Source organism: Pseudomassariella vexata, assembly GCF_002105095.1.
Source record: "Pseudomassariella vexata strain CBS 129021 chromosome Unknown BCR38scaffold_4, whole genome shotgun sequence".
Taxonomy (NCBI): domain Eukaryota; kingdom Fungi; phylum Ascomycota; class Sordariomycetes; order Amphisphaeriales; family Pseudomassariaceae; genus Pseudomassariella; species Pseudomassariella vexata.
This window is the reverse complement of record NW_024467959.1, coordinates 2978070-3003658: the sequence shown is the minus strand read 5'-3', so window position 1 is coordinate 3003658 and position 25589 is coordinate 2978070. Positions and strand designations below refer to the sequence as shown.

At 52.4% G+C, this 25589-nt stretch overlaps 8 protein-coding genes across 8 annotated transcripts; 5 read left to right on the top strand and 3 right to left on the bottom strand.

Annotated features, from left to right (window-relative positions):
* Positions 1–7085: 7085 nt before the first annotated feature.
* On the bottom strand, positions 7086–7956 carry BCR38DRAFT_456448 (NADH-ubiquinone oxidoreductase 20.8 kDa subunit; the record flags this gene model as incomplete). Its single annotated transcript, XM_040861914.1, has 4 exons — positions 7086–7247; positions 7299–7431; positions 7596–7823; positions 7937–7956. 4 exons carry the CDS (start codon positions 7954–7956, stop codon positions 7086–7088), a joined length of 543 nt encoding a protein of 180 aa, XP_040718422.1.
* A 618-nt stretch (positions 7957–8574) lies between these two features.
* BCR38DRAFT_483403 (nucleoporin complex subunit 54-domain-containing protein) lies at positions 8575–9731 on the top strand (the record flags this gene model as incomplete). The annotated part of the gene is made up of 3 exons (XM_040863625.1): positions 8575–8833; positions 8903–9546; positions 9603–9731. The coding sequence occupies 3 exons, from the start codon at positions 8575–8577 to the stop codon at positions 9729–9731; spliced, it is 1032 nt and encodes a 343-aa protein (XP_040718421.1).
* A 905-nt stretch (positions 9732–10636) lies between these two features.
* Positions 10637–10918, bottom strand: BCR38DRAFT_483402 (uncharacterized protein; the record flags this gene model as incomplete). Its single annotated transcript, XM_040863624.1, has 2 exons — positions 10637–10854; positions 10909–10918. 2 exons carry the CDS (start codon positions 10916–10918, stop codon positions 10637–10639), a joined length of 228 nt encoding a protein of 75 aa, XP_040718420.1.
* Positions 10919–11982: 1064 nt separating this feature from the next.
* Positions 11983–15464, top strand: BCR38DRAFT_164917 (glycine cleavage system P-protein-domain-containing protein). Its single transcript, XM_040853804.1, has 2 exons — positions 11983–14709; positions 14770–15464. The coding sequence occupies exons 1-2, from the start codon at positions 12129–12131 to the stop codon at positions 15348–15350; spliced, it is 3162 nt and encodes a 1053-aa protein (XP_040718419.1). The 5' UTR covers positions 11983–12128; the 3' UTR covers positions 15351–15464.
* Positions 15465–16260: 796 nt separating this feature from the next.
* On the top strand, positions 16261–18464 carry BCR38DRAFT_337241 (uncharacterized protein; the record flags this gene model as incomplete). The annotated part of the gene is made up of 4 exons (XM_040855524.1): positions 16261–17243; positions 17306–17392; positions 17469–18170; positions 18248–18464. The coding sequence occupies 4 exons, from the start codon at positions 16261–16263 to the stop codon at positions 18462–18464; spliced, it is 1989 nt and encodes a 662-aa protein (XP_040718418.1).
* A 91-nt stretch (positions 18465–18555) lies between these two features.
* Positions 18556–20478, bottom strand: BCR38DRAFT_407731 (glycoside hydrolase superfamily; the record flags this gene model as incomplete). The annotated part of the gene is made up of 6 exons (XM_040858202.1): positions 18556–19154; positions 19267–19383; positions 19436–19629; positions 19688–19998; positions 20050–20337; positions 20404–20478. 6 exons carry the CDS (start codon positions 20476–20478, stop codon positions 18556–18558), a joined length of 1584 nt encoding a protein of 527 aa, XP_040718417.1.
* Positions 20479–21097: 619 nt separating this feature from the next.
* Positions 21098–23431, top strand: BCR38DRAFT_473114 (lactose permease). Its single transcript, XM_040862934.1, has 4 exons — positions 21098–22110; positions 22191–22543; positions 22600–22647; positions 22707–23431. Exons 1-4 carry the CDS (start codon positions 21512–21514, stop codon positions 23333–23335), a joined length of 1629 nt encoding a protein of 542 aa, XP_040718416.1. The 5' UTR covers positions 21098–21511; the 3' UTR covers positions 23336–23431.
* A 213-nt stretch (positions 23432–23644) lies between these two features.
* On the top strand, positions 23645–24319 carry BCR38DRAFT_164843 (uncharacterized protein). Its single transcript, XM_040853803.1, has one exon. The coding sequence runs from the start codon at positions 23750–23752 to the stop codon at positions 24098–24100; it is 351 nt and encodes a 116-aa protein (XP_040718415.1). The 5' UTR covers positions 23645–23749; the 3' UTR covers positions 24101–24319.
* Positions 24320–25589: the final 1270 nt, after the last annotated feature.

Genomic DNA, 25589 nt, shown 5'->3' with positions numbered 1-25589 from the left:
GGCCAGCGGTTCAGCGGTAGCTAGCCTTGTTACCCACTGCTGTGGCCCACGGCGGGGTACATCTACGACGGACCCACTGCGAAAATCACCCAAAAAACCCCCAAATATGCGTCGCTGCCAGCCTGCATCGCTGCCAAATTGACGAGAGCAGGGAGATTGAGGCGCTCTATTTTGATGATTGGCGAGAGTGGAGGCTAATCCTCTTATGCCCGCGTCTACTACTCAAGGATGTTTCCATGGCGAATGAGATTAGTCAGGGGCTCCCATCGAACGTATTGCCGGGACTTGTCGTCTGAGCCGCGGCGGCTTGACCAAGAATTGTAACCGCGCATCCTGGCCGAAGATCTTGGGTTCTTGGGTGGTAACATCTGGGGATGCGCACCCAGGGCAACAGGGCATCCCAGGAATGTCAGCAATGTTCACGGCCAAATGCTACTTCGACTTCAGACGTGCAGAACATTGGATTTCAGCAGAAGACAACAAGAGCCCATGTCCGATCTCAGCTAGATGAGCCAGCTGTTGAATAAATTTTTAATTTTACTTCCTGAATTCCTTTTCTTCTTCCGTTCGTGAATCGATGTTTCTGCCAGCGACAGGGGGAAAGTGATCTGATCGACTATTTTGGCCGATCTCTAAGCCCGGTGCTCTTCGCGTCGATTGGATTAGTGGCTTTAACGGCTGATTTGTATGATCCCCATTCAACGAAATTGTCGCTTTCAGAATGATTTCTATTGTCATGATCATAGTGTTCGTCCAATATTTCTCACCCGACATCACTACCTCCCCTGTCGCTGGCACGCTAGGGCTCCTTCCTAACGTTCAATTGAGGGGTTGTCCCAGCCAAGTCGCCCCCTTGCAGTTTCCGGTCCCTGTCATTTTATTCTGGTACCTTGCAGTTCGTCTTCCGGACGCAGGGGCAGGGTTTGCAAGGCAAGCGGCCCAGTGCAGCAGCTGGGGGGTGTGGGGTGGAGAAACAGGCTGACAAGGCTTTCGGTCGTGCCTGTGACTCGCTCCCAGGTTTGCGAACGCTGGTGGCTTGCCGCAATACGTGAGCTGACAAGAAACGAACGGGGTGCGTCATTTGAAACGGTACTAATCATGGTGGCGTCCCACAATAAGCAGAAATTCATTGGGAAGGCAGTAGCGCCTTCACACCTACCAATTCTATGGTGTTTTGGTTCCAGGTGACAAGCTGTCAACGGTTCCTGTTACCTATTTTTCATGCCACAGTACAAGAAGGATCTCCCTTAAATTGTCCAGGCGCAAATACCTGTCAATACCTTGCTCGCACCCCACCGAGAGTTCTGAAGCAACGATGGATTGAGCTTTTGCATCTACCGACAGCTCTCCACCAAGCTGCTCTCATTTGTACATTTGTATGTACTATCAGGCCTGATAATCTAATCTTATCTGAGATCGCCACAGTCTACCGTGCAAGGTCAGTGCTATTTGCTTTCATGTGAATTTGGCAAAATTGAAGTGTCCTTGTCACCAGCGACCTTGGTCAGCACAGGCGCCCGAGTTGGAGCATGGTTCAAAGCTCTGGAGCTGCTCGGGGCCATAATTAAGACAGGTATGTATTACACCAAATACCACCAGGTGTATTTGCCTAGTTCCTGCTATCCACGTGTGGTTATTTCAGCATTTACGAGCGGCATTTAATCTCGACATTAGAGACCGTGTATTTGGAAGAGGGTCCAGACCGACCAAATAGAAGTGGATCCCACCATATCCGCCCTGGGCTGCTCTGGGGGAATCACAACGATGAAGTAGACTAAACAGTGGGGAAGCTCATTGACATGAAACGCGTGAGGCGTCGTCGACAAACAATTCTCCAATTTCTCGAGATGAACTCAATCACTACCGCACGCATTTGTCGCCCTAAGCTCTGACGACAATTGAACCTGCTTGACATGTCATCTCCATCCCGGCGTAAATAGCGCAAATCGATGTAGCCACATTTATCACAGGGCCGAAATAACCGCATCGTCAGCAAGTCTCTTGCGTCCCGCTTGCCCCCGCACTGATGTGAGGTACTCTTAAACTTGCACTACGACAGATGACCTGCAACATTCTAGACCTTCTTTTTCCCAGGGATGCGACGAGCGGCTCGGATCCGTTGAACCAGAATGCGCCGCCAGAAACCCGCCGTTTCGCGGAGAGCCGTCAGGAGACATTGTGTTCTACAATCTCGGGACACGAGACTTTCAGCATCCAATAATCCATCCTACCCACAATGTCGCTCAGTAGCAAATGGCGGCATGGTGAATGAGGGATTTGAAAACAGAAGTGAGAAATGTGATTATTGAATCGCTCCGCTGTTTCATTGGCCTTCGTGTCACATCCCGAAGTGGTCGCTGCACCGGGGAAGTTAGTACACATTATGATGACTGCCGCGTCCAACTCAAAGCTCACTTCTGAACCCCGTACCTAGACTTCTCTATGCGAACACCATGGGCAGCAAATAACAAGCTGGAGATTTGAGCTTGCTTGCGAACAGTCCTGCAATCGGGCGTGGCATCTAATCCCCAATTCAAGCTACAGGTCATGGAAGATTGATCCTATTGTCAGCTGACTTTTGACAATAACGATTAGATTTGGCAGATTGACCGGCGTACTCCGTGGCGCCTATCCTGGCGATTTCAGCTCGTCGGTCAGCGCTTGGCCTCTATTTCCAATCACTCTGCGCGGTGGAGCACCGTCATCATAGCTCTCTGGGTATTACTTTAGCTGCAGTTAGCTGCAGACAAGACCTCGAGTCACACGTGTGGCTTTCGCAGTGGGAATCGTCCGTAGTAGTGCCTAGGTCAGATATGGAGTTGACCTCAACTTCGCTAATGCAAGGGAATCAATACAGCCGGCCGTTGAACGCTGACCTAGAGCATGCTTTCGCCCGGCTGAGAACGAGCATCCCATACAGGTGAGTAAACGGAATCATTCTTGACGGGTTCTGGGATTTCCATCCAAGCGCCCCCTGAGTCTCATTTCAGCAACGTTGGCGCGCCCCCTAGAAACAGACATAAACGCGCACGAGAATCAACGTCAGCTTGAGCGCTGCAGTCAAACAATGACCTAGTCGACGCGACTCATCTCTCTCTGGCGCCTTCTACCCCAGGTCACGGTTCTGGCTGCAGTAGGCCTACTTTCGTGACCCGTGCGTTTCGAGGAAACGGGCCAGGGGCAGCGGAGCCTCTCCAAGCCCAACGAACCCAACAACGTCGAAACGAATGAGGTCTGGTTGACAACACATTTCCCATGGGACACACGGCAAATACAAGACAAGGGACCACGCTGTGTGTTTCCTTAGCACGGCATCTTCTCTGGACGCGTCTTGTCTCTTAGTGCAACAACAAGAAGATCGGAAGTTCCGCTTCTCTGGTATACCGCGTTTGGTCCGACGTACTCATTTCCAAAATGCATGTGTCTTGCTCTGCCGCGCCAATCTCGCGAACTCCAGGTTTTCCCTCATTTGTACTTGCATTGGCAACGTCCCGCACCGCAGTTGCCTTCCACGGCTGGGGCCAGCTTGCGCCGTGACCACAGGTGGCGTCCCGTATTCCGGATTGAATATCGAGTCTGCCAAGTCTTGTTTTCATGCGAGGCTCCGCCGGCCACCATATGTCTCGTTTCGAACACGAACAAGCCGATGATTGATTAGATTGGTGTCTTTCTTCATGAACTTTGGCGGTCTAATCCTGGTGGAGTGGCGGCAAGTGAGCGGTGGCCCCTATGTCTTAGCTAGCCGCAGCGGCATATTCACGTCAGCTGTCTACCACGAAGAATTATCCCGAGTCTTGGTTTACTGAGAGATATCTGGTCGGCCTGTTGCACTGTGCCAGTAAGCGCACCACGACAACCGACAGCGTCCAATTCCATGTGAGCGCAGCGTCTGCTCGTGACTATGGTACCCCGTGATACGTTTGATGTCAAGGGCCACACTTGCCGACCTGTCTAGTGGCGAAGGCGACTAGTTCGGAGCTGCGCATGGGAATCTAGCTTCGTCTATGGGCAATTGCGTTGCTATACCCGGTACCTCACACCAACCTGAACTCTTCAACACGCTTCCGCTTGGGGTTGCCGACCGAGACAAATCCCAGCTTCCGGGTCTGTAAACTTCCGTCTGGATGGGGTACCCGAGGATGCTGATACCTATCTACGCTGGATGACTTGCCACTCACTATATGCCGCCTTTGAGGATTTCCCCAGAATCGAGCACGTGCAGTCATGTTGCACCGTATATTTATTCTGCCTCTCATCCGTCGACACGCCATTTGCGTGGTGAAGCGTCCCTCCTCGCCCAGTCTCGCTTTGCACACTCGGCTGCCAGCCGAAAGGCTTGACTGCGTGTATCCGGCAGCATACTCTCGAGATGACCGGCTGTCACATCCTATTGGAATAAAACTGGACGTGACTCTGGGTACCGGCAACTGGCGTTGCAAGGTTTCATTTTTTCCGGACCATGGGGGCATGAGGCGCTCATTAGCGAGTTGCGAATAAAGTGCTCTTCCCGTAAGCCGGCGATCGTAGCGGTATGGCAGCGGCAGCTTCCGAGATGCCGGATCGGTAGAGTGCCACAAGCCTTCTGTCCGTCAAATCACGAACGTCGTGAGCGAACAAGGATGGGAGTTTCCAATTGGGTGACTTTGGGCTTGAGTTCCACTGGTTCAATGTCCGCCCTTGGGGCACCCGGTAAAATGTGGAGCTGAATATTACTACTGACAGGTGGTCGGGCATGCGAGTCTGGGGATGACAGCTAAGACATGTTACACAATGCCTTAACAGGCATGCTTCTGGACCAGAGCCGATTGGCATATGACTCTGATTCCATATGAAATTCTACCCATAAGTTCGCCCCTATAAAAGACGCAGTCTAGATCTGGCGGTATTCTCGGGAAAGGCTTCAAGACAAAATCAGAGACAAAGCTGAGGGTACAAACGATGTTACCATTACAGCAGCGTTGTACCTACGACCCACCCGTTTGACTAGAATACGTGGATTTTAGGGGAACATAGTGTTCGCCTCTATCACATGGCCTTTAGAACCTAGATCCGGCAGACTAGAAGTGCTTAAGACAACAGATCTGTGTCACTTTCTGGGGTACGCTGACAAAACCTCCTCGCTCAGACTCCCTGTGTCATCGAAATGGTCTAGAAGAATCTTATATTCCTAAGCTACGATATTTTCCACGTCTTTTCTCGGACGATATCGGACTTGTTGATTCCCACTCGAATCTCAGGCAACGAGTCATATTTGGGTTGGGGAGTTTGGTGATATCTCTCTCTCGCCTTATTCTCTGCACCTGTCCAAGTGATGAAAGACAACAAATCCTCCTCGGCCAACCAGAACAAGTCCTCATTATCCGCTGCCGTTGTCCGCTTATTACCCCGCAAACCCCAGCACGGTTGAACGCAGCCAGCCTCCTTGCATACGAAAACAGAGTCCACGGAGACGGCAAAACTCAATCTAAAGTTTTGAGTTGCTGTGTTCGGTCGAGGTCGAGATCGCTGCCAATCATTGCTATCTCATCTCTGTGTCACTTATATACGATACGCAGTTTTCCTCGAGGCAAACTTGGCCTGCCTAGCTGTAAGGCACAATGCCATCATGGTAGCATGGTTACCTGGTAGCAAAAATAACGTGGAAGCGGAGACGGGGGACCACGGCATCGCATAGCTACAATCTTATCTCTGTACTCGCGGTTAATTGTGTTGTTGAAGAAGTGGGTTGGATCGATCTGAGGGTTCGACGATGGATAGGTGCATTCGGGTAGGTCACTGCATCATGTGAGCTGGCGGGATGTCGTTTCCTTGCATACCCACTAGCTGATTACCCGGCAGACGGGTGCTTCTAACATATATTATACATATATGCTTTCTCAAGCTGCTCTATATCTGGTGCGCATACCGGCTTTCCCCTTGGCGTAATCCAGTCGGTTGTCTTTCTAGTTCGCGGGGCACTTAGTGACTACAAGGATGACAAGTTGTTGGTTGGCTGGGACCATGCATTGCGTCATGTGTAATAGACAGCATGATATACAGGGACGTTGGATTCCTACAGGTGGGTTACAATAAACGACAGATTGGTGATGTTCGTTGGATTTACTAGGAAACCCACATTATGATATCTTGTTGCCATGAGTAACGTGCGCCTTGCCGTCTTGCCGTAAGTCCTCAATGGCAACGACCTGTGATGCATTCACCACAAGCTTATGCAAACATCCAAGTCTAAGGATATACAGAGCTGACTTTGGTCTACGCATGGGTATGATTTTAAGGATCAAGGGTTCTGTTACCCTGACTCTATGGGACCAAAAGTGGGCGGGCAAGTCCTTTGAGAGGGTAAAAAGACTGAAGAGAAAGGATATTACGCTGGGCATAACTGCGTTCCCCACTGGTGTGAACTGCCTTTCCACTGATGGCATACTTGTCCTTCTGTAACACCCTGGCGTTGGCAGTGAGATGTGGCCGTGTACTCGAGTAACACGTAATCACGTCATGTCAACAAGATATTCAATTGCCCGTGATCGAGATATTCTCTCCTATGAAATCTAAGCTGTATGACTCCTAGGAAATCCCCGGCATCCGCCTCTTGAGATATCTCTGGAGGAGGCGAGGGTAGCTATGACGGCAACTGACTTAAGCAGTGACACCTAATCTCCAGCTCGCAGCTCAATACGGCTTGATTATCATATTACTGTGAAATGTTGAGATATCTTCCTGGAAAGTTTTCTAGCACTGCTAGAATGCTGAGTACCATCAGATATGTTACATGATGTAAGAGAACGCATGTTGTAGTGAGCCTTCCATGGCAAACTTGAAAGTACGTGTTTTGCCGTGAAAGCCGCCCTGGCTTCACAGAAGCGAGCAAGTAGGTAAGGGCGCAAGGGACGTAGGACCAAAGTGCGTCCGGTGCTTCAATTCGCAGAATTAGTCACGGCAACTTGATGTAGACGATAATCACGTTGTAGAGAACCAACTACCTCTGCTTCCTAGACCCGAATCATTGATATTTCCTGCTCTATGTACATAGATACGCTTCTTGCACGCACTCAACCTTTTCCACAAAACCCACGCACCTGAAGTGTTCATGACGCTGGAGCATCAGCCCTCTGGGCCGACGGCGGGTCAACGGCCTTCTTGAAGGGTGGCTGGCCAGGATCTCGCATGATAGGATAGTGGGCGTAGATCTGCTTTGATCGAAGGTGGACGGGAATGCCTTGGGCGTCGGGAATGGTCTTCTCGAGTTTCTGGGAGACGTTAGCCCCAAGTTCTACGGGTATTGCGTGGACAGGACGTACCAGGTTGTCGAATACACACTGGCTGAGCTTCCACTCGTCCTTGCGGCATTGCCAAAGCTGGTGATTGTTGTTGTCGAGGCATTGCCAGTGCTTGCGGAACTGATCTAGACAGTGCTTGTTGACGTCGTCGATCCTGTGAATAGCATTCCCGTCAGCATCTGGCCCCGTGCCATCCAAAGTTCAGTTGCAACCCCTCTCCAGTCCTCCATACCCATGCTCCATCCAGCCCAAGACTAGTTCGATCCATCCACTCTCCAGACAAACCATCTTCAAACCGGAAAGAAAGGCTCAACATACACGCTCGCAGCGCATCTGGTCACGCGGCGGCCTTCCTTCAAGCACTCAAACTCGCCCTTGCCCGGGTTCTCCGTCTTGCATTGCATGTAGTCATCGTTGTATGGCTTGCATCGTGCGCCGATGAAGAAAGATGCGGAGAGAAGAGGGGCAGATGTGGCGCCGACCTCGCTGGTGCTGGGGATGGAGTCAGGGAGGGGTGTAGTGTCGTAGAGGACCTGCTGGTTGAAGCTGTTGAACTGGGGTTAGCAGATTGTTCGAAGCGATGCGACCGATATGGGAAGGGTTGATCATGGAGGGCCAATTGGGGGCATATGACTGGAGAGAGACGTTTCAGGACATACACTGGCTTCCTGGCGGCCATTTTGGCGATGTTGCTGACCTTTGTCGTGGGTATGTGTCGTTTGAATGAAGCTTCAAGATGTAGGCGGCTTGAGTCTAGAGGTTGGAAATTGGAGTCGCTGATTGGCGGAAGCATTAGTGGCTGATCAAGCTGGGGAATATGGCGGTGCACCTGCAAATGCGGTTCAAAGCCTGAGGCTGAACCGAAATTTTGGTACGGCTTAAGCGACGGAGGAGCTTCTAGGTTAGAGCTTAGCTTAGCTCTATGTCAACAGTCGCAAAACCCCTTGCGATTCATACAGCAAATCCAAGAAGTCAAGGACCGGAACCAACGCGCTCAACTGGTCGACTTCGGGTTGACTGACACAATACAAATTTCACGGCTTATCGACAAGAGTCTTCTGCTAGCGCCCAGAAATTCGAATCAAACATGAGCTGAGACCAAAACGCTTCTGAACCCGAGCTCTATCTAAGGTAGCGACGCGACATCCGCCGATATTTGTGTTGAATACAAAGAACGCCTCTCAACACCACCCTTCGCCGGCTTCTTCACATCACCCTTCGCCGGCTTCTTCACATCACCCTTCGCCGGCTTCTTTACATAGCGTCCCAAGCCAGACCCGCTCGCTACTCTGTACCCATGTCTCTCTTCGGGTCCAAGCCCGCGACGTCGGCCTTTGGGCAGACCACAGCCTCTCCGTTTGGCGGCACCAACGTAAATGCGAACAAGACGAGTATCTTCGGCCAGGTACAGCCTGCCAACCAGACACAGAATGCCTTTGGCACCAGCTGCCTTTTTGGCCAGTCACAGCCCCAGCAGCAACAACAGCAGAACGGCAGCCAAGTTCAACAACCCCAGCGCCCAAGTCTCATATGGGAGGAGAACCGCGAGTCACCCAGTAAGTCTCATACTCTAATATCGGTCTGAAGCTTGCAATCAACATCATGGCTCACCTTTTTCCTTTCAGACCAGAAGCCCATCACAGAGCAATGTTTATCCGTCGGCCAAAAATGGAATCCCGCCCATCCCAACACCGTCTTCAAGTACTACTTCTACAACAAGGTCGACCAGTCCCGCGTTCCCTTCTACCAGCCCGGTCCCATGGAAGATGCGCATGAATGGGAGGAAGCCGTGCGAAACAAGCCTGGTCCCGGTTTCATGCCTGCGCTGGCCACCGGCTTCGTCGCAGTAGCCGAACGACTAAAGATGCAGCGCGCAGTGCTTGGTCAGTACAATGCGCGCATGCACGAGATCAACAACTGCCTGGATGCGATTCTGAGCAAGCATGATCTGGAAACAAGCGTGAGGGCTATCAATGCGAGACGGAAGCATGCCCTGTTGAGGCAGCGCTGCCTCGCCCTTGCAAGCAAGGTACAGGTGCTGCGGAACAGGGGATATGCGCTGGACACAGACGAGGACGACCTCAAGACGAAGCTGGAAACACTGGAGCGAGGTATGAGCGATCCGGCACTGAGCGCAAGGACAGAGGAGTTGTGGAGTCGTTTGATTCTCCTCAGAGGGCACGCCGACACGTTGAAGAATGAGATCAACTCCCGTGGCGGGGACGCTGGGGAAGCCATCCCCGAGGAAGCGGAGGCGAAGGCCAAGAAGGTGAACGCTTTTGACATTCCCTTGATCAGACCAAATTGCTAACGTGGCGAGGATAGCTTCTCGAAGACTATGATAAACAACTTCAGGCTCTCAAGTCTGCCGTGGGCAGGATCAAGGAGGACTACGACGAGTGGGAGAAGGAGCGGAATCCCAATTCCAAGGACACTCCATCATCCAAGCGATGAGGATATCACGTCACATGGCGGGCTGACCAAAGCACCTCGGCGGGATCGCACCAGACCAGTGCCACGGGTGGAATCATAAGAGCTGTGTAATGATACCACATAGACGTCGCGGAACGACAGAATTGGGGAGATTAAGTGCCGCGGAAGCTTTGGCAACCGAGCTAGAATCCGTGCTCAGCCAGAGTGATCGCGAGGACAGTCTTAGTGAAATTGAAAGCTCGGTTGGCGCATTGTAGGAGCAGATGAGTTTATCATGTAGCAAAGCGAAACACGGGGCCGGCATAAAGTGTGGTTTTGCATACACCATTGGGCGCGCCCTGCTTGTCGGAATCAAGAAGAATATGTTATGCTTGATTTGGTATAAAAGGAGCAATTCATGTATGTCACTAGTCATCGGGGAAACCGTACTCCCAGAAGGTTCCAAGCGGGCAGCGTACGCCACACCAGAGATCGCATCCCATCCACCGCATTGTACCAAGCTTGAGAGTTGATTAGGTACTCATGAAAACATTGTCAACCGGCGCCCATGGTCGTGAACTAACACCCAACGAACGCAGCCAAGTCGCAATATCGTCCTCTCGTACGAATAGTGAAGAATAAAGTATAGATTTTATACACAACCAGCCCGCCAGCGCCAGGTCGCCATGCACAACGCTTCGTAAGAATCCAGCGCCCCAGGCCCCCCTTGAATGTGGTATTACACACCAGAGCCGGCCTCGTCTATATTCAGGTAGTCATCCCTTTGTACGTAGAAAACTGGGGGGTCGGTGCGATGTGCGTCGTTGTGTCCGTCCATCCATATTGTACAGCCAGCAGCTGGCAGCAGCCATTATGATGCTCTGTCCTCCGTGCCTTCACCTCTGATCACATGGAGACGCTCTCGTGTTTGAATGGATATTTCGGTGTTAGAAGACCTTGGAGACGACATCAATGACGAACGGGGCTGGTGGGCACACATGGTGGTCAACAATGCGCCAATGCAAGATTTGGGCCCAGAGTTGCTGCGGCCGGAGGAACATACAGAGGTATAGCACTACGCCGGCGATGGCGAATTGCTGGATCGTCATGGAGGCGATGGTCTCGGCCTCGCGGAGCTCCTCATCAGTGAGCTGGGGTGGTTGATCTGTGAATTTGTTAGGTTAGGTTCAGAGTCAAAGTAGCGGGACAAGGGACATACAGCCGAACATCTTGATCTGGTAGAGAAAAGCACAGGTCAATATGAGGGTCTCACGGGCGTTGAGTCAGGTGAGGCTTGATGCTTCTTTAAGCGTATTGCTGATGCGCGGTGACGATGTCAGCAACAGCTAGAAATTTTTGGTAATCGATAAGGAGAGGAGCTTAGCTCAGCGCTAGACTGGTTCCGATCTAGGACATTGAGGTGGAACAACGGTTTATACTGCACAAGAAATGGAGTAAGACCATTGTACATTTGACGCAACGCATGTAATTCCCTTACGCTCATTCCTCCTAATGAAAGCCCATCAACCTAAACCGCCCCTGCGATTGAAAGCCCAGTGGCATATTCTTGTCGGTCGTCTATTACAACCTTCAATGCTGATCGCAACAAGCAAACTTCATGACTCGTATGGCTATCCCTGAAGAGGCATTAGTTGCTGTTGATCGATAGCTCAGCAGGCTGAGGTGCGTTGTTCCCACCATCAGTCAAGCCTTCTGCTGCCATGTGACACCTATCATGTCGATACTTCCATTCTATTACTTGATGATGACCATCTCGTCCTACTATCGGGTTTATCTATTGCGTTTGCAATGAACACTGGACCGCACCTTCCTCCGAGCCCAGAAAATCGGTCGTTGGGACCGCCGACCGGGGCGCCTAACCTGGCCTAACGCCACATTTTCCGGCTGGAGAAGCGCATCGCACGATGGACCCTTGAAACCCAAGCCCAAGATAACCCGCTTGATTGCTTATCATCCGACCTCTTACCCAACACGACCTTGTCAGTCTCATGCCGAGGACCGGCCAGCTAGTCGCTTGTTCACATGAATCAGATTATATTTTTTCTCGAGTTCTTAGGTGTCTGGTGTTCATTCACCGTTTTCTTGGAGATTTCCATTTGTCCCTTCTTCACCCAAACCAAATTCGTGGAGCTCCACTACGACTAACACTTGCGGACGTGGACAAACAGCTAAACAGTAGTTGGAGCATGTGCTGAAGGCTAAAGGTAGTTTGGGACGGATTGTAATGAAAGTGCCCCTCCAAACCTCGCCTTTGGAAATTCGCCCCCCTGGAACGTTCACCGCTGGGTAGGAATTGTCATCAACACGGTCGTGGTCAAAAGTTGCATTTCCATCCGTCATACGGTTGTTGGGTCCTTACAGTGGAATCAACATCCATTTCAGACAACCGCAGATCCAAAGACATTTGTTGGGAGGGACATGATGGCCAGCTCAGCTCGGCGTCTGGGTCAGTTGGCCGTTCAGACGCGCCTCTCATCGGCACTCCGACCATTGGTCAATCCGTGGATATGTCGCCGCTGTATCTACAAAACTTCGATTGGCACGAGCCGATGGGCTTCTTCCACAACGAGCTCTGCTTCCCCGTCAGGTGGTGAAGCCAAGTCTGCGAGCCCATCCTATCCTTTTCTGGATACCTTCCCACGCCGTCATGTTGGACCGGATGAGGCTGATACGGTCAAAATGCTCGCCGCACTTTCCCCGCCTGTCGAGTCTTTAAATGCCTTCGTCAAGGAGGTCATCCCCGCCGACATTCTCTCTAACAAGGAGATGGAGATCAATAATGGCCAGACTTACACAGAGTCGCAACTGGTCGACAAGTTCAACAGCTTGAAGTACAAGCAAAGCACGGCCACCAGTTTCATCGGCGCTGGGTACTATACCAGTATTACGCCTCCAGTCATCCAGCGAAACGTCCTTGAGAGCCCTGCTTGGTATACGAGCTACACGCCATATCAGCCTGAGATCAGCCAGGGCCGTCTGGAGTCTTTGGTCAACTTCCAGACCATGGTGACAGATTTGACGGCCTTGCCCATCTCCAACGCCAGTCTCCTCGACGAGGGTACCGCCGCTGCCGAGGCCATGACACTATCGATGAACGCCCTGCCATCATCCCGGGTCAAGCGCCCAGGCAAGACGTTTGTTGTGTCGGACAAACTCCACAGCCAAACCGTAGCAGTTCTGCGTGGTCGTGCGGACGGGTTCGGTATTCGTGTCCTGGAACTGAACGTCACGAGCGACGAAGCCCGAACCGAGATCCAGAACTTGGGGGACGACTTGGTGGGCGTCATGGTCCAGTATCCCGATACATACGGCGGCGTGGAGAATTTCCGAGATTTGGCGGCCCTGGTCCACGAGCAGGGCTCGCTCTTGAGCTGCGCCACGGACCTGCTAGCCTTGAGCTTGCTCACACCACCCGGCGAATGGGGGGCCGACATTGCCTTTGGCAGCGCCCAGAGGTTTGGCGTGCCGCTGGGATTCGGTGGCCCACACGCCGCCTTTTTCGCCGTCACAGAGAAGCACAAGCGAAAGATTCCTGGCAGATTGGTGGGCCTGTCCAAGGATCGACTGGGTGGCAAGGCCTACCGACTGGCCCTGCAGACGCGCGAGCAGCATATCCGGCGGGAAAAGGCGACGAGCAACGTCTGCACATCACAAGCCTTGTTGGCTAACATGAGTGCTCTGTATGCCATCTACCACGGCCCCGAGGGCATTAAAGCTATAGCAGAGCGCGCCGTGCGTGGCGCTCGCGCCCTTCAGGCCGGCATAAAGGCTTATGGATTTCAGACTTCCGCTTCTGGGGTTGATGGACATGTGCTGTTTGATACGGTAGTGGTCCAGACTCCGGGGACGCTGCAGGATGCTGTGTTGAGACGGGCCGGCAAGCAACACATTCTCCTGCGCAGGATTGGTAATGACCAAGTCGGTATTAGCGTTGACGAGGCCACCACCTCCGAGCATCTAACCGCCATCTTGGACTGTTTCCGGGAATTGAAACCGGCGACTTGTACCGAGACGCGGGCGGCGGCTGAGATCATGGTGGAATGTCTAGAGCAGAACTCCGGGTCTGTGACCATCCCCGACGTGTTCCGCAGAACCTCGAGCTACCTCTCGCATCCCGTATTCAACACTCACCATTCCGAAACTGAGCTATTACGGTACATCTACCACCTGCAATCCAAGGATCTGTCCCTTGTGCACTCCATGATTCCCCTGGGCTCGTGCACTATGAAGCTCAACGGTACCACCGAGATGAGTCTGATCACAGACAGTTATTTCTCCCAGCTCCATCCCCATGCGGCAGACGAATATGCCGTGGGGTACACCAAGATGCTCTCCTGGTTTAAACAACAGCTTGCAACCATCACCGGCATGGACGGCGTGTCCGTGCAGCCCAACTCGGGCGCGCAAGGCGAGTTCGCTGGTCTGCGCACCATTCGTGAATACCTCAAGGTGCACGGTCAAGGAGACAAGAAGCGCGACATCTGCCTGATCCCCGTGTCGGCTCATGGCACCAATCCAGCATCGGCAGCGATGGCCGGCATGCGTGTCGTGCCCATCAAATGTGACACCAAGACGGGCAACCTGGACTTGGCTGATCTCGAAGCCAAGTGCAAGCAGTACCAAGACGAGCTTGGCGCCATCATGATTACGTATCCGAGCACGTTCGGCGTCTTTGAGCCTGGAATCAAAAAAGTGTGCGCCCTTGTCCACGAACACGGCGGCCAGGTTTACATGGACGGCGCCAACATGAACGCCCAGATCGGACTTTGCTCACCCGGCGAAATTGGTGCTGACGTCTGCCACCTGAATTTACATAAGACCTTCTGTATTCCCCACGGCGGAGGCGGTCCCGGCGTGGGCCCCATCTGCGTCAAAGAACATCTGGTCAAGCACCTGCCAGGGACGGTTGGAGTCGAGGGCGATGCCCTCCCCGTGAGCAGTGCCAAATATGGCAGTGCCAGCATCAATCTCATTAGCTGGGCTTATAACACACTCATGGGTGCGTATACGTTTTCCATATTGAAGTCAACTGTAAGGTCATACTAACAGGTCATTGTAGGTGGCCAGGGCTTAACTCACGCGACCAAGATGACGTTGCTCAACGCCAACTACCTCATGTCGCGGCTCAAGCCTCATTATTCCATTTTATACACCAATCAACACCAGCGCTGCGCCCACGAGTTTATTCTCGACGTGCGGCCCTTCAAGGAGACGGTGGGCGTCGAGGCCATCGACATTGCCAAGCGGTTGCAAGATTACGGCTTCCACGCACCCACCATGTCGTGGCCCGTTCCCAACACACTCATGATCGAGCCGACCGAGTCCGAAAGCAAAGAGGAGCTCGACCGCTTCGTTGATGCCCTCGTTTCTATCCGAGAAGAGATCCGCGAGGTGGAAGAAGGGAAGCAGCCCCGCGAGCGAAACGTGCTGAAGATGGCACCGCATCCGATCCACGACATCATCGATGGAGACGGCGGTAATTGGGACCGAAGCTACAGCCGTGATAAGGCCGCGTACCCGCGGGCTTGGCTGCGCGAGAAGAAGTTCTGGCCTACTGTGGGCAGGGTCGACGATACCTATGGCGACATGAACCTTTTCTGCACATGCCCGCCTGTCGAGGATACCACGGGTGATGCCTAGACGTCGAGACATGGGCATTGCAGTTCACGTCGAGGAAATGGCCCAAGGCGCCTCCACTCACGTGTCAATACACGTCTGTCAATACACGTGTAAATCTATGGAAAAGGGTGCGAAACGAGAGGTCGACAATCGTCCGAGGAGGGAGAGACCATGTACAACAAGCTACTGATGCTGCGACACGGGCAGGTTCCGATTTCAACATATTGGCACAGCAATGGCGTACTGGCATGGCATGGCATGACGAATCCATACATACACGTTTACACACTTTTTTACACAAGGGTCGAATGGATATACGGAGTTCTCATCAACTTCCGCAGATTTGCATGGGGCATGGGACATGGGATTGGTGTGTATTCTTCCACTTTTCTGTTTCATATTACAAGAAATATGCTGGCGGATAGGTCCATTTAACTGGACGCCTTTGGGCTGGAACGACTCGGACGGGGACTTCAGGACTGTCAGAGTGCGTTGGCGGGCGTACTTGATAGATAGATTTGATGACTTCAACAAGTCACTTGCGATAGAGAGACATATACTAACGTACATGTGGGCTGCAAATCCAGTGCTTGTTGTGTCTATCGATGCTATCCGGTTGATGTTCTTGCGGATAGACATGAAAACAGAGCCGCAGTAGTGACGTTCGTGCTATCAATAAACCAACCCCTAAAAGTAGAAACCGAGGCCATTGACCAATCAGAAGAACATTAGACACTGCAAACCCAGGGCTCATATTTGCACAGGGACGGACGGGGTGTTATGGTTGAATGTGCGGCTAACAGTGGGCCCTGGTCTCAGTCGAAGCGCTGGGAACCGAGGATGTCCACTCGCGGGCTCACTCTCACTCACCCATTGTCCGCTACAGTTGGCAGCGCTATTGCACCTCCGCCATCTTGTTAGCTGTCGTGCCATGGAGCAGTCCAGTCCAACCGCCTTTTCACCGTCCAAATACTTCCCGCAACGACGACGGGCGTTGCAAGCCTGTGCCAACTGCCGCAACCGCAAAACCCGCTGCGATGCCGCCAAGCCCCGGTGCAGCTGGTGCGTGACGCAGAATCTCAAGTGCGTCTACGCCGAGGCGCAGCAGCCGCGCATCGAGCCCAACACCAGGGTTCTCCTGGAGCGGATACAACTTTTAGAAGACCGCATCTTTGCCTTGCCTGCTTTTGGCCAGCCAACCGCATCGGCACCAACTGAGGAGTCGAGTAGCGAGCGTCTAGCTACAACTCAACCGTCGGGCCAGCCAGCCGTGCCTGGTCTGGATATTGGCGTCCAGGTGTCTCTATCACACACGGCCAGCGCAAATCATGTCTGTGAATGGCCCCTTGTCCGGCAACTCTTGGTCGAGAACCGGGAAGCGCTGCCCTGTAGCCCCAGAACAGCGAATTGTTCGTGTCAGGCAACGGATGTTTTCTTCAACATAGAACCCGATTCACATACACCCTCTGAGACATGGCGACTCTTTCGGGGTCTCAACCTGCCCGGACCTACAGAGCCGTTAGATTGCTACCGTGATTTGGTCAGCACATACTTTGCCAAGGTCAATCTTTTTTTCCCTTTGTTGCTCCACAGCGATATAGTTGGGACACTCGAAGCCGTTGTTCGGTCGGAGCGGCAAGACGATCAACACCCCACTCGTGTATCGTCAGCTCAATACTGTCTTCTGCTATTAGTACTCGCTTTGGCCGCATTGGTGGCATCTGGCTGGTCTTCAATCTGCTGCGCGGAAGTCCCCGCCGAGTACGGCTCCCCACCGTCTCTCACAGAAAGAGGAGTTGCCGAGGGAAATAATAACTCCCTCGATGAACAACTCTGGCGCAAGGCGGAGTTGTTGCTTGGGCCCATTTCCTCCCATCTGACTCTAGAAGCAGCGCAGTGTGCTATGCTGGCCAGGTACGTTTTTGTCCGTAGCTGAAATAGTAGGCAAGAACGGCACTGACCCAATCGACTGGCAGTCTGTACCTTGGAGCCAAGGGTAGAGTTGCCAAGTCTTATCACTGGGCTCATGCCACCGCGGTGATGTGCGAAGCGATTGCGTCAAGGTATTTATTTGACTCTGCCCCTATTTGTTTCTCTTCAAAGGGTGTCAAACGCTGAAGATTGGAGCTTCTCCCATAGGGCAACAGCTCATTCTGAGCAGAGTGTCCATGTTTTCCCCGATTCGTTCCGCCGATTGTACTGGGTGTCATTCATCGTGGAAGCCGACTTCCTCTCGGAAATCTCTACGACGTTGCCCTCGGGTATCGCCAGATACGAGGACATGGTGCCTTATCCCGTGTTTGAGGCCCCCGCTGATAGCAATGGCGCCGAGGAAATGGTAGCCTTCCAGATCAGCACCAACGCCTCGATTCGACGGTTTCTTAATCGAGTCAACAGCGTCGTCTATGATACCAAGGAACAGTCTCGCATGGCCCAGGCCAATTATGTGGGCTGGCTATTGCGGACTTCGGACGATTTGTGGTCACATCATTCCACCGTCTATCGCAATGTTCCTGATTTCCTCTTGACGAGCGTCCCGCGACAGCAGCACGAGAGCCCTGAAGTAGCAACTTCGCCGTCAACACCGGGAATAAGCGGCAACAACCCGTGGAACGTCATAAGACTAAAGGGACGATATTATGCGGGCCAGTACATAATCCACCGGCCCTTTATTGAGTACACGTTGCTGAATCTGGACAATGAAAACTTCCAAAACCATCCGCGCCGAGGCGCGCTGCTGGATCGGTGTAGGGCTTGTCTAGAAGGTTGCCGGGGTTTCATACGAGTATTTGACGTGGAACCAGCGAATAGCATTACGTGTCTGTTTGCCACCGGTATGGTGTAAGTGGACTTTCCATTTCGGGTGCTCAATCATTCCACATGCGCAATTATCGACTAAGCCAACTGACATATCAAAGTACATTTGCCATGGTTATCATACTGAGGATATCTACATTTTGTCCTATTTTCCGCGACGTCGTGTCAGATGACACGGAAGAAGCCATATTCCTGGGCAAGAGGAATCTGCTGCGCTTCAGTCGGAGCATCAAGGAGTTTGAGTGGCACCTAGGAGTCCTGGAGAGATTGGACGCAGCATGCCAGTCTCAGGCAGAGACGGGATATACACAAGACTAAAGTATACAGCTTTTCAAGTGTGAGACGTGGAACGATGTTGTATGGTACAAGGGAATTCCCATTTTCGTAAGCAGTCAGTCCACTGCCAGCATCATACAGTAACCGCAACAGGCTTAACCGTCACCTTGCCCATCTCCTTCTTCCTCTTCACCTCATCAGGCGCCAACTCAAACACTCCCACCCCACTTGTCGTCTGCTGTATTTTCTCTTCGTCTTTCCTAACCTCAGACTGTATGACCTTCCCCGCCAACCTCGCATCCTCGGCTTTCATTCCCGCATATGTAGTAAGCAGCTCATTCAACCTTTCCCTCTGCAGACAATTCTCATACTTCCAACTCCCCGCCAATGCATCGAGCTCCTCGAACGTCTTCCCCCGGAACAGCTCCGCCCATTCGGGAATCATGTACTCGGCCATAGTGATCCCGCGGATGCCTCGGAACACGTGCATGTGCATGCGCCACTGCCAGGGGTACTTCTTGGAGAATTGCGGAGGGATGTTGTCTTCGAACCATTTGTGCAGCGGCCCGAAGAGGTTCGGTTGCAGGTGCGCGTCATCGTAGGCCCAGCTGTCAACCGCGAGGTCGCGTTTCTTGGCGATTATGGGAGAGAGGAGTTGGAACCAGGGCGTGCTGGGGGAGACGTGCAGCATGCCCATTATGTTGATGTCTTTGTAGGCCCATATGCTCCATGCTGGATGATTGGGTTTGCGTGTTAGTCGGGTTGTTCTTTGGCATGCAAGCAAGCCATGACGACAAGGTAGTGAAGAATAGTATACGAGTATGGGGGAAAGGGGATAACGGACCAATGCTCTCCGAGGTGTAAATAGCTATTTGACGATCCAGCATCTCATACCGCTCATCATTGTGGATTTGCCAATCGGGGTTGGTCTCTTCCTTTTCGTAAATAGGACCGAATTCGCCTATTATATGTCAGCAAGAGACATTTCGGCGAGTCGGAAGAATGGAACATACCATTCCATATCGGCACATTGTGCTTCTTCATAAACTCCACCTTGCGGTCGTACATATTCCGGATATAGGCGTCCTGCTCTGGCAACTTCTGGTATCTCCCGATCCGGTTGGGAAACCCAAAGCCGCAGTAATCGTGGACTGCATACACCGAGTTGGGGAACACTTTGTCAAAGCCCGAGAAATCCATACTGAACCTGTTTTCGAGTCGTTCAATATGAATATGAGTTTGAGTGGCTCGCATGTGGCACTTACGTGTTGCCCTCCAAGAACAGGATGTGATCCGGATCAACCTCCCGAATCGCAGGCACGATTCGATCGTAAAACGCCAACAACCTCGTCCACTCCGAGTCGGCAGGCTCGTTGAGGGGATTGTATCCAGCCACCCACGGGTTAGACCGGTACCGCTTTGCGATGACTTGCCAGAGATTGACGACCCGGTCTTGGAAGTGCTTGTGATCCCAGAAGGCGGCGTAGCCCGTGGGGTTGTCGCAGTGCCAATCCTGGTTCTGGCCGCCAGGGGCGGCATGCAAGTCGAGGATGGCGTAGATTTTGTACTTGGCGCACTATCCTCACGGTGTAAGTCGAAACCTCCCAAGCAGTATAACGAAACTTACAAGCTCCAACACCCGGTCAACGTGCTTGAAGCCCTCCTCCTTGATGACGAAAGGGTTCATGTCATCCTCAAAGTGGTGATAGTTGAAAGACACGCGCAGGCAGTTGAAGCCCAGCGAGGCCAGGAACTCGGCATCCTTGTCCATGAAGAAGTACTCGAGGAACTTGTCAAAGAAGAAGTCGCACTTGTCCTTGCCCAAGACCTTGAGCAGCGCGGCGCGGATCTGGTGCTCGCGGCCGGGGAAGCCGTTCATGAAGTTTTCCATCATCATCCAGCCGCCGAGGCTTGTCTGCCGTGTTGTTATCAGTAGGTAAAGGCCCATGGGAAAGCAGAGGCAAGGAAAGGAGGGACGTACACCCCGGAGCAGGACCGGGTTTCCTGCCGCATCTACGATGCTCATACCCGACGTTTTGAGCATGCCCGTCGCCATGATGATTACGAACACGTGAAACTTGAAACTCTAGTACTTAGACTTCACTGTGGGATCGAAAAGCGTTGTGATGGGGATCATGGACATATATTGTGAACGGTCCTCGGTCTCCAGCCATGACCGTGGCCGTTACCATCTATATAAGTCGCGGGGTAAACTGCACAACTGTCGATCCGTACAAGTTACCGGCATGAATGAGCGGAGGCAACCCTTGAGTGGACCTCAGGATTCCGCCGCGATATGACCGGTGCATGGAGGGCAGAGTCTCGTACGACTCGGGGGAACGCGGAGCGTATGGTGGAAGTTGCCAGTTGCGGAGTATCGCCGAGACCAGCCCCGTGATGTGATGCGGCCTTACCACTTTAGCTATGTTGGATTAGTCCGTTCCACAAGGGACGGAGAAGCCTAAACCAATGGCGATAGGGAAGTGTATGCGCACTACCTATGCCACGTCTAGATGCGGAGCCCCAGCTATAGCTTAGGGGCAACTAACCTGGTTGCCCCGAAGAGATGTGGAGCCAGCGCTCGGGGGAAGAAGTTTAGCTGCCCCGAGGATGTCTAATTGGTCAATGAGCCCCAACATAAGTCCCTTACTCCCCTTTTCCTCCCCGATGTTTAGTCCAAACTCAGCTGATACCCCCGGATATGGATGTGGATGTCCCCCGACGTTGGGTAGATTTGTCGCGCGGAGACCCCAGATATTTCCTTCATCCCCGCATATTCCCGCGCTTGCGGTCCCGTGGCCACTGATCGGGCCACCTGGGCAGACGATGGTGTTGTTTTAGGGGTATTGCCTTGGCTCGGATCAGGATCCCCAAGGTCCTGGCTTGGCTAATCCAGATTTATCCAAGTGTTGCTCATGGCAAACACCGTACGATGCAGGTGGACTCGTTTCGCTTTGGGGTATAAGATGCCACTAGGTGCCCGTCACTAGCCGACAGAGAGAATAAACCCCCAAGCAAGATCACGATCGCCATCTTGTGACATTCTCTGGCCTCGATATTGTGACGGCTTTCAGAGTCCAGTTCCCATCATGGACGCCCTACGCCAACGCCTCCCCGCCCCTCGGCAGGACTACCTCTCCAGACAAGCCCGCAAACATCAAGGCGGTTCCAGTGCGCCAGGTGACAGCAATGGCAATAGCTACGCGCCCTCCCGCATGACGCAGCTCGCCCAAAAATCCCCCATCTGGTACAAGTCGGCGGCACGGCGGCGTCTCTACTTCCTCCTCTTTCCCGCAGCCGTCGTCTCGTACGCGACGAGCGGCTACGATGGATCCATGATGAACTCGCTCCAGACGGTGCCGTACTGGGACGACTACTTTGGCAACCCGCGCGGAGCGTCCCTGGGGCTTATGAGCGCTATTATGGCTCTCGGCAGCATCTGTTCCACCCCTGTTGCTCCTTGGGTTGCTGATCGATTTGGTCGCCGGTGGGGGATTACGGTGGGAAGCTTGGTAATGATTGCGGGTGCTATTATGCAGTGTGAGAGTAAAAATTTTGCCATGTTTGTTGTCAGTCGGTTTATCCTGGGCTTTGGATTATCGTTCGCTACGACGGCGTCGCCTAGCTTGGTGAGCGAGTTGAGCCATCCTAAGGATCGGGTTACTGTCACGGCTATTTGCAATACTTGGTATGTGCTTTCTCCTCTCGTCGTTCTGATTCTTGAAACTCTTTTTGAGTTCTTACTGACGATGTACTTCAAATCAACAGCTGGTTCTTAGGGAGCATTGCCGCAGCTTGGATTACGTATGGCACGAGAACGATCCCGAGCACCTGGTCCTGGCGAATTCCGTCACTTCTGCAAATGCTCCCGAGTATTATCCAGCTTTCGACTATCTGGTTTCTACCCGAATCTCCGCGATGGCTTATCAACCACGACCGGGGCGACGAAGCAATGGCTGCGTTGACGCGGTACCACGGCGAAGGGCAAGAGACGGAACTGGTCAGACTTGAGTTTGAAGAGATCAAGACGGCCATTGACAACGAGAAACGGACTGGTTCCACTACATGGAAGTCCATGGTCAGCACTAGTGGAAATAGATATCGCATGTTTCTTGTGTGCTGTAAGTTGACGCTTAGTGCATCTCACTCTTTGTCACTTGTACTAATTTTCTCACAGGCATGGGTTTCTTCAGCCAATGGTCTGGCAACGGACTAATATCCTACTGTGAGTCTGCCTCTTCCCATCTCAACTCCCCTTTCTGTCGTCGCCACTGACACCACTAGACCTCTCCCGCATCATGGACACCGTCGGAATAACCGACCCCGCCACCCAATCCCTCGTCAACGGCCTCCTCAACATCTGGAACTGGGCCTTGGCCCTAACCAGCGCCTTTTTCGTCGAGCGTCTTGGCCGCCGCCCCTTATTCCGCATCTCAACTCTAGGTATGCTCTTCGTCTTCACCGGGTGGACTGTCGCCTCGGCCCTGTACTCCCAGACGGATGCCCCCGCGGCCGCCATCGCCGTCATGGCCCTTATCTTCATCTACGAGATATTCTACTGCATTGCCTTCTCGCCCCTGCCGGTCGCTTACTCGGTCGAAGTCCTGCCTTATTCTATCAGAGCAAAGGGCATGGCTGCGTACGTGTTTGCTACGAAGTGTGCAATTTTCGTGAATCAGTATGTCAATCCCATTGGATTGCAGAATATCGGGTGGAAGTATTATATCGTCTACGTAGCCATTCTGGCTGCGGAGAGTTTTGTTGCATATGGCTGGTTCTTGGAGACAAAAGGCAAGGCATTAGAAGAGATTGCCGTCATTTTCGACGGCGAGCAGGCCGATGTCAGGGTCGCAGGGGCTAAGGAAGAGGGAGGGTTCATCGAGGAGACGGAGAACGTGCATACCCAGGTTTAGGTAATGATGAAGCCATTCGGTTGGTTTCAAGATAAATACGAAGACGGTTACCATACCAAATCTTCTTGGAACTTCCAGTAAAATACTCATTCTCTGCTGACCTTGTTTAGATTTATGTAACATAATGGTGCACCCGAAAGCGTATCAAACATATCCATAATCGGCCTCACAGGCGTCAGGACATCCATTTCCAGAGGGTCATCGACAGTGGCATTTCGACTCGGCACGACATTCCGTTCCAGCCACAGTAGCATGATGTAAGTAAAAGTTAGAGTCATTCAGGGACAATAGGACATCAAATTCATCTCCGCTGTCAGGTTACGGCCTGGACCGAAGGCGATAGTACAGAGTGAAGGGGAGAAATAGGCGTGTCCCCCTGGTGGTCACCTGGTGGTCACTGGTGGTCACTTGGTGATGACAGGTAAGGGTGTCCACAGTAGTTCATTGATCTCTGCCCTCTCTATCTTGCTCCATCTCGACTCCTTACTTATAGCCAGCCGAGGTTCTCTCTTGGATTCTGGATGTTTGCTTCCGTATGTCTGTGTTCCTCCGACTTCGGTCAATATCTCGGATAGCGGCTCCTTATCTGCAACCAAGCGATTCCCTATCCGCTGCAAACGGCTTCAACGGCTCTCATTCGCAACAAGCGGCTCTCTAGCCGCCACAAACGGCTTCCTACCTGGTGGAAGCCGGCCCGCCTCGGATGACACTTGTGGCTCTGACATCCGCCCATGGCGTAGTGTCCAGCTCCGTACATCCATATAGCGCCAAGAGGACCCTGTAGCTCCTCTTGAAATGCGCGGAGGTTTCTGATGCTTGACCAATGGTGGTGTTGAGGAGATTTGGCACGGTGTATTGTGCAGAGGTGCTGGTAGAGTGATCTCAGCATAGGCACTGGGGGTTATAGTCGAGTTGATTTAGTCACAATTGGTTGGAGTCCCTGCATTTCTGGTATGATAAGGCCAAGGTTGACTGTGAAACTATAGGTAAGTAAAGATTAGAGACATGTAAGATACATGACATGTGAAAGGAATTGTTACTTGATATGGGAATTATCGGCAATAATGGAGCCTCCCCAGTAATTGGCTCGTTTGTAGGTGCGCATGGTGAAAGCGGTCACTATGCCAAAGTTGTTTGAGCCGTCGCGGAGAACGCGCCATAAGTCCGGGTTGGTCTTGGCGTTGGCATTGTCAATTTCACCAGATGCAAGGACTACCTCGAAGTTGTCGACATTTTGTGTTTCCAGGGCCGATTAGAGCTGTCTTCTTGTCCGCAGCAACGGTCACCTCGTTGAGACCCCTGAGATCAATCGTGATACCACTCTGTATATTTGCTGCCCCGGACCAAAGAGTATGTCTACGCCTTTGGGTGAGCATATTTCGTGTTCCCATGGGACTTCATTCAAAACCCACCGGCCGGACCGTACAGCGAAGTTTTACTTGCCGGGAAACAGTACGCTTGCAAAATTGAGCAACAATACGGCAGTAGAGACGTCAGTCTTGCTCTTTGAGGTGACGACACAGGCAGGTTGAAGCTCAGCCTCTAGAAGACTCCAGTACAACGCGAGGAAGGCATCGCAGGCCAAAGAACCAGAAGACGAGACCTGGTCGCCCAGGAAGAATATAGGCCGCCACACTACGCGGCGAATAAGCCTACATCTTGCAGATGAAGACACGCAGTGCAAAACTTACATATATGTCCGTAGTCAGCATTGAAGAGGAGGCTGCCATCGTAGTGATTCCAGCAATCTGGTCATCGGCGTTTGTGTCAGACCTTATAACTACCAAAAATACCTCATTCTACAGCGAGTGGGTCCCTCGTCTTTTGACGGTCAATTTGGTCCAACAGTTTGCTGCATATGCCGGAGCGCTTTGATACGAGGCGAGTAAGCCAAGCAGCAGGCCGAAAAGTGTCTTTCGTCGCATCATTCTTGCCTATTATGTTTGAATGAATGTAATGAAGAATATGCGCGGTGGCAGTGATGGCAATATTTCAGGAAACTTCGGTGTAACATCAGTAAGATCGCTTAGCATGCAGGGAACGGAACGACAGCTGGTCCATCGAAGCAGTTAGCACATTTCAGTATCACAATCCTACCAGCAACTTGGCATATAGTTCACCTGCAAGATAGACAGATATTCCTCTCAGGCCCTCACACCCCAGCGAACGAATTAGGGGCTTGATTATGAGTGGTATAGCGATATCCAGATGACTCAGGGCGTGGCATGAATGAACTGTTACGTGCCCTAGGCAA

Excerpts from the sequence above, each read along its gene's own strand:
- BCR38DRAFT_164917 (XM_040853804.1), top strand. The coding sequence starts at position 12,129 with ATGATGGCCAGCTCAGCTCGGCGTCTGGGTCAGTTGGCCGTTCAGACG. Across the intron at positions 14,710-14,769 it reads GGCTTATAACACACTCATGG|GTGGCCAGGGCTTAACTCAC; the intron begins GTGCGTATACGT and ends AGGTCATTGTAG.
- BCR38DRAFT_473114 (XM_040862934.1), top strand. The coding sequence starts at position 21,512 with ATGGACGCCCTACGCCAACGCCTCCCCGCCCCTCGGCAGGACTACCTC. Across the intron at positions 22,111-22,190 it reads ACGGCTATTTGCAATACTTG|CTGGTTCTTAGGGAGCATTG; the intron begins GTATGTGCTTTC and ends TCAAATCAACAG. Across the intron at positions 22,648-22,706 it reads CAACGGACTAATATCCTACT|ACCTCTCCCGCATCATGGAC; the intron begins GTGAGTCTGCCT and ends TGACACCACTAG.
- BCR38DRAFT_164843 (XM_040853803.1), top strand. The coding sequence starts at position 23,750 with ATGACAGGTAAGGGTGTCCACAGTAGTTCATTGATCTCTGCCCTCTCT.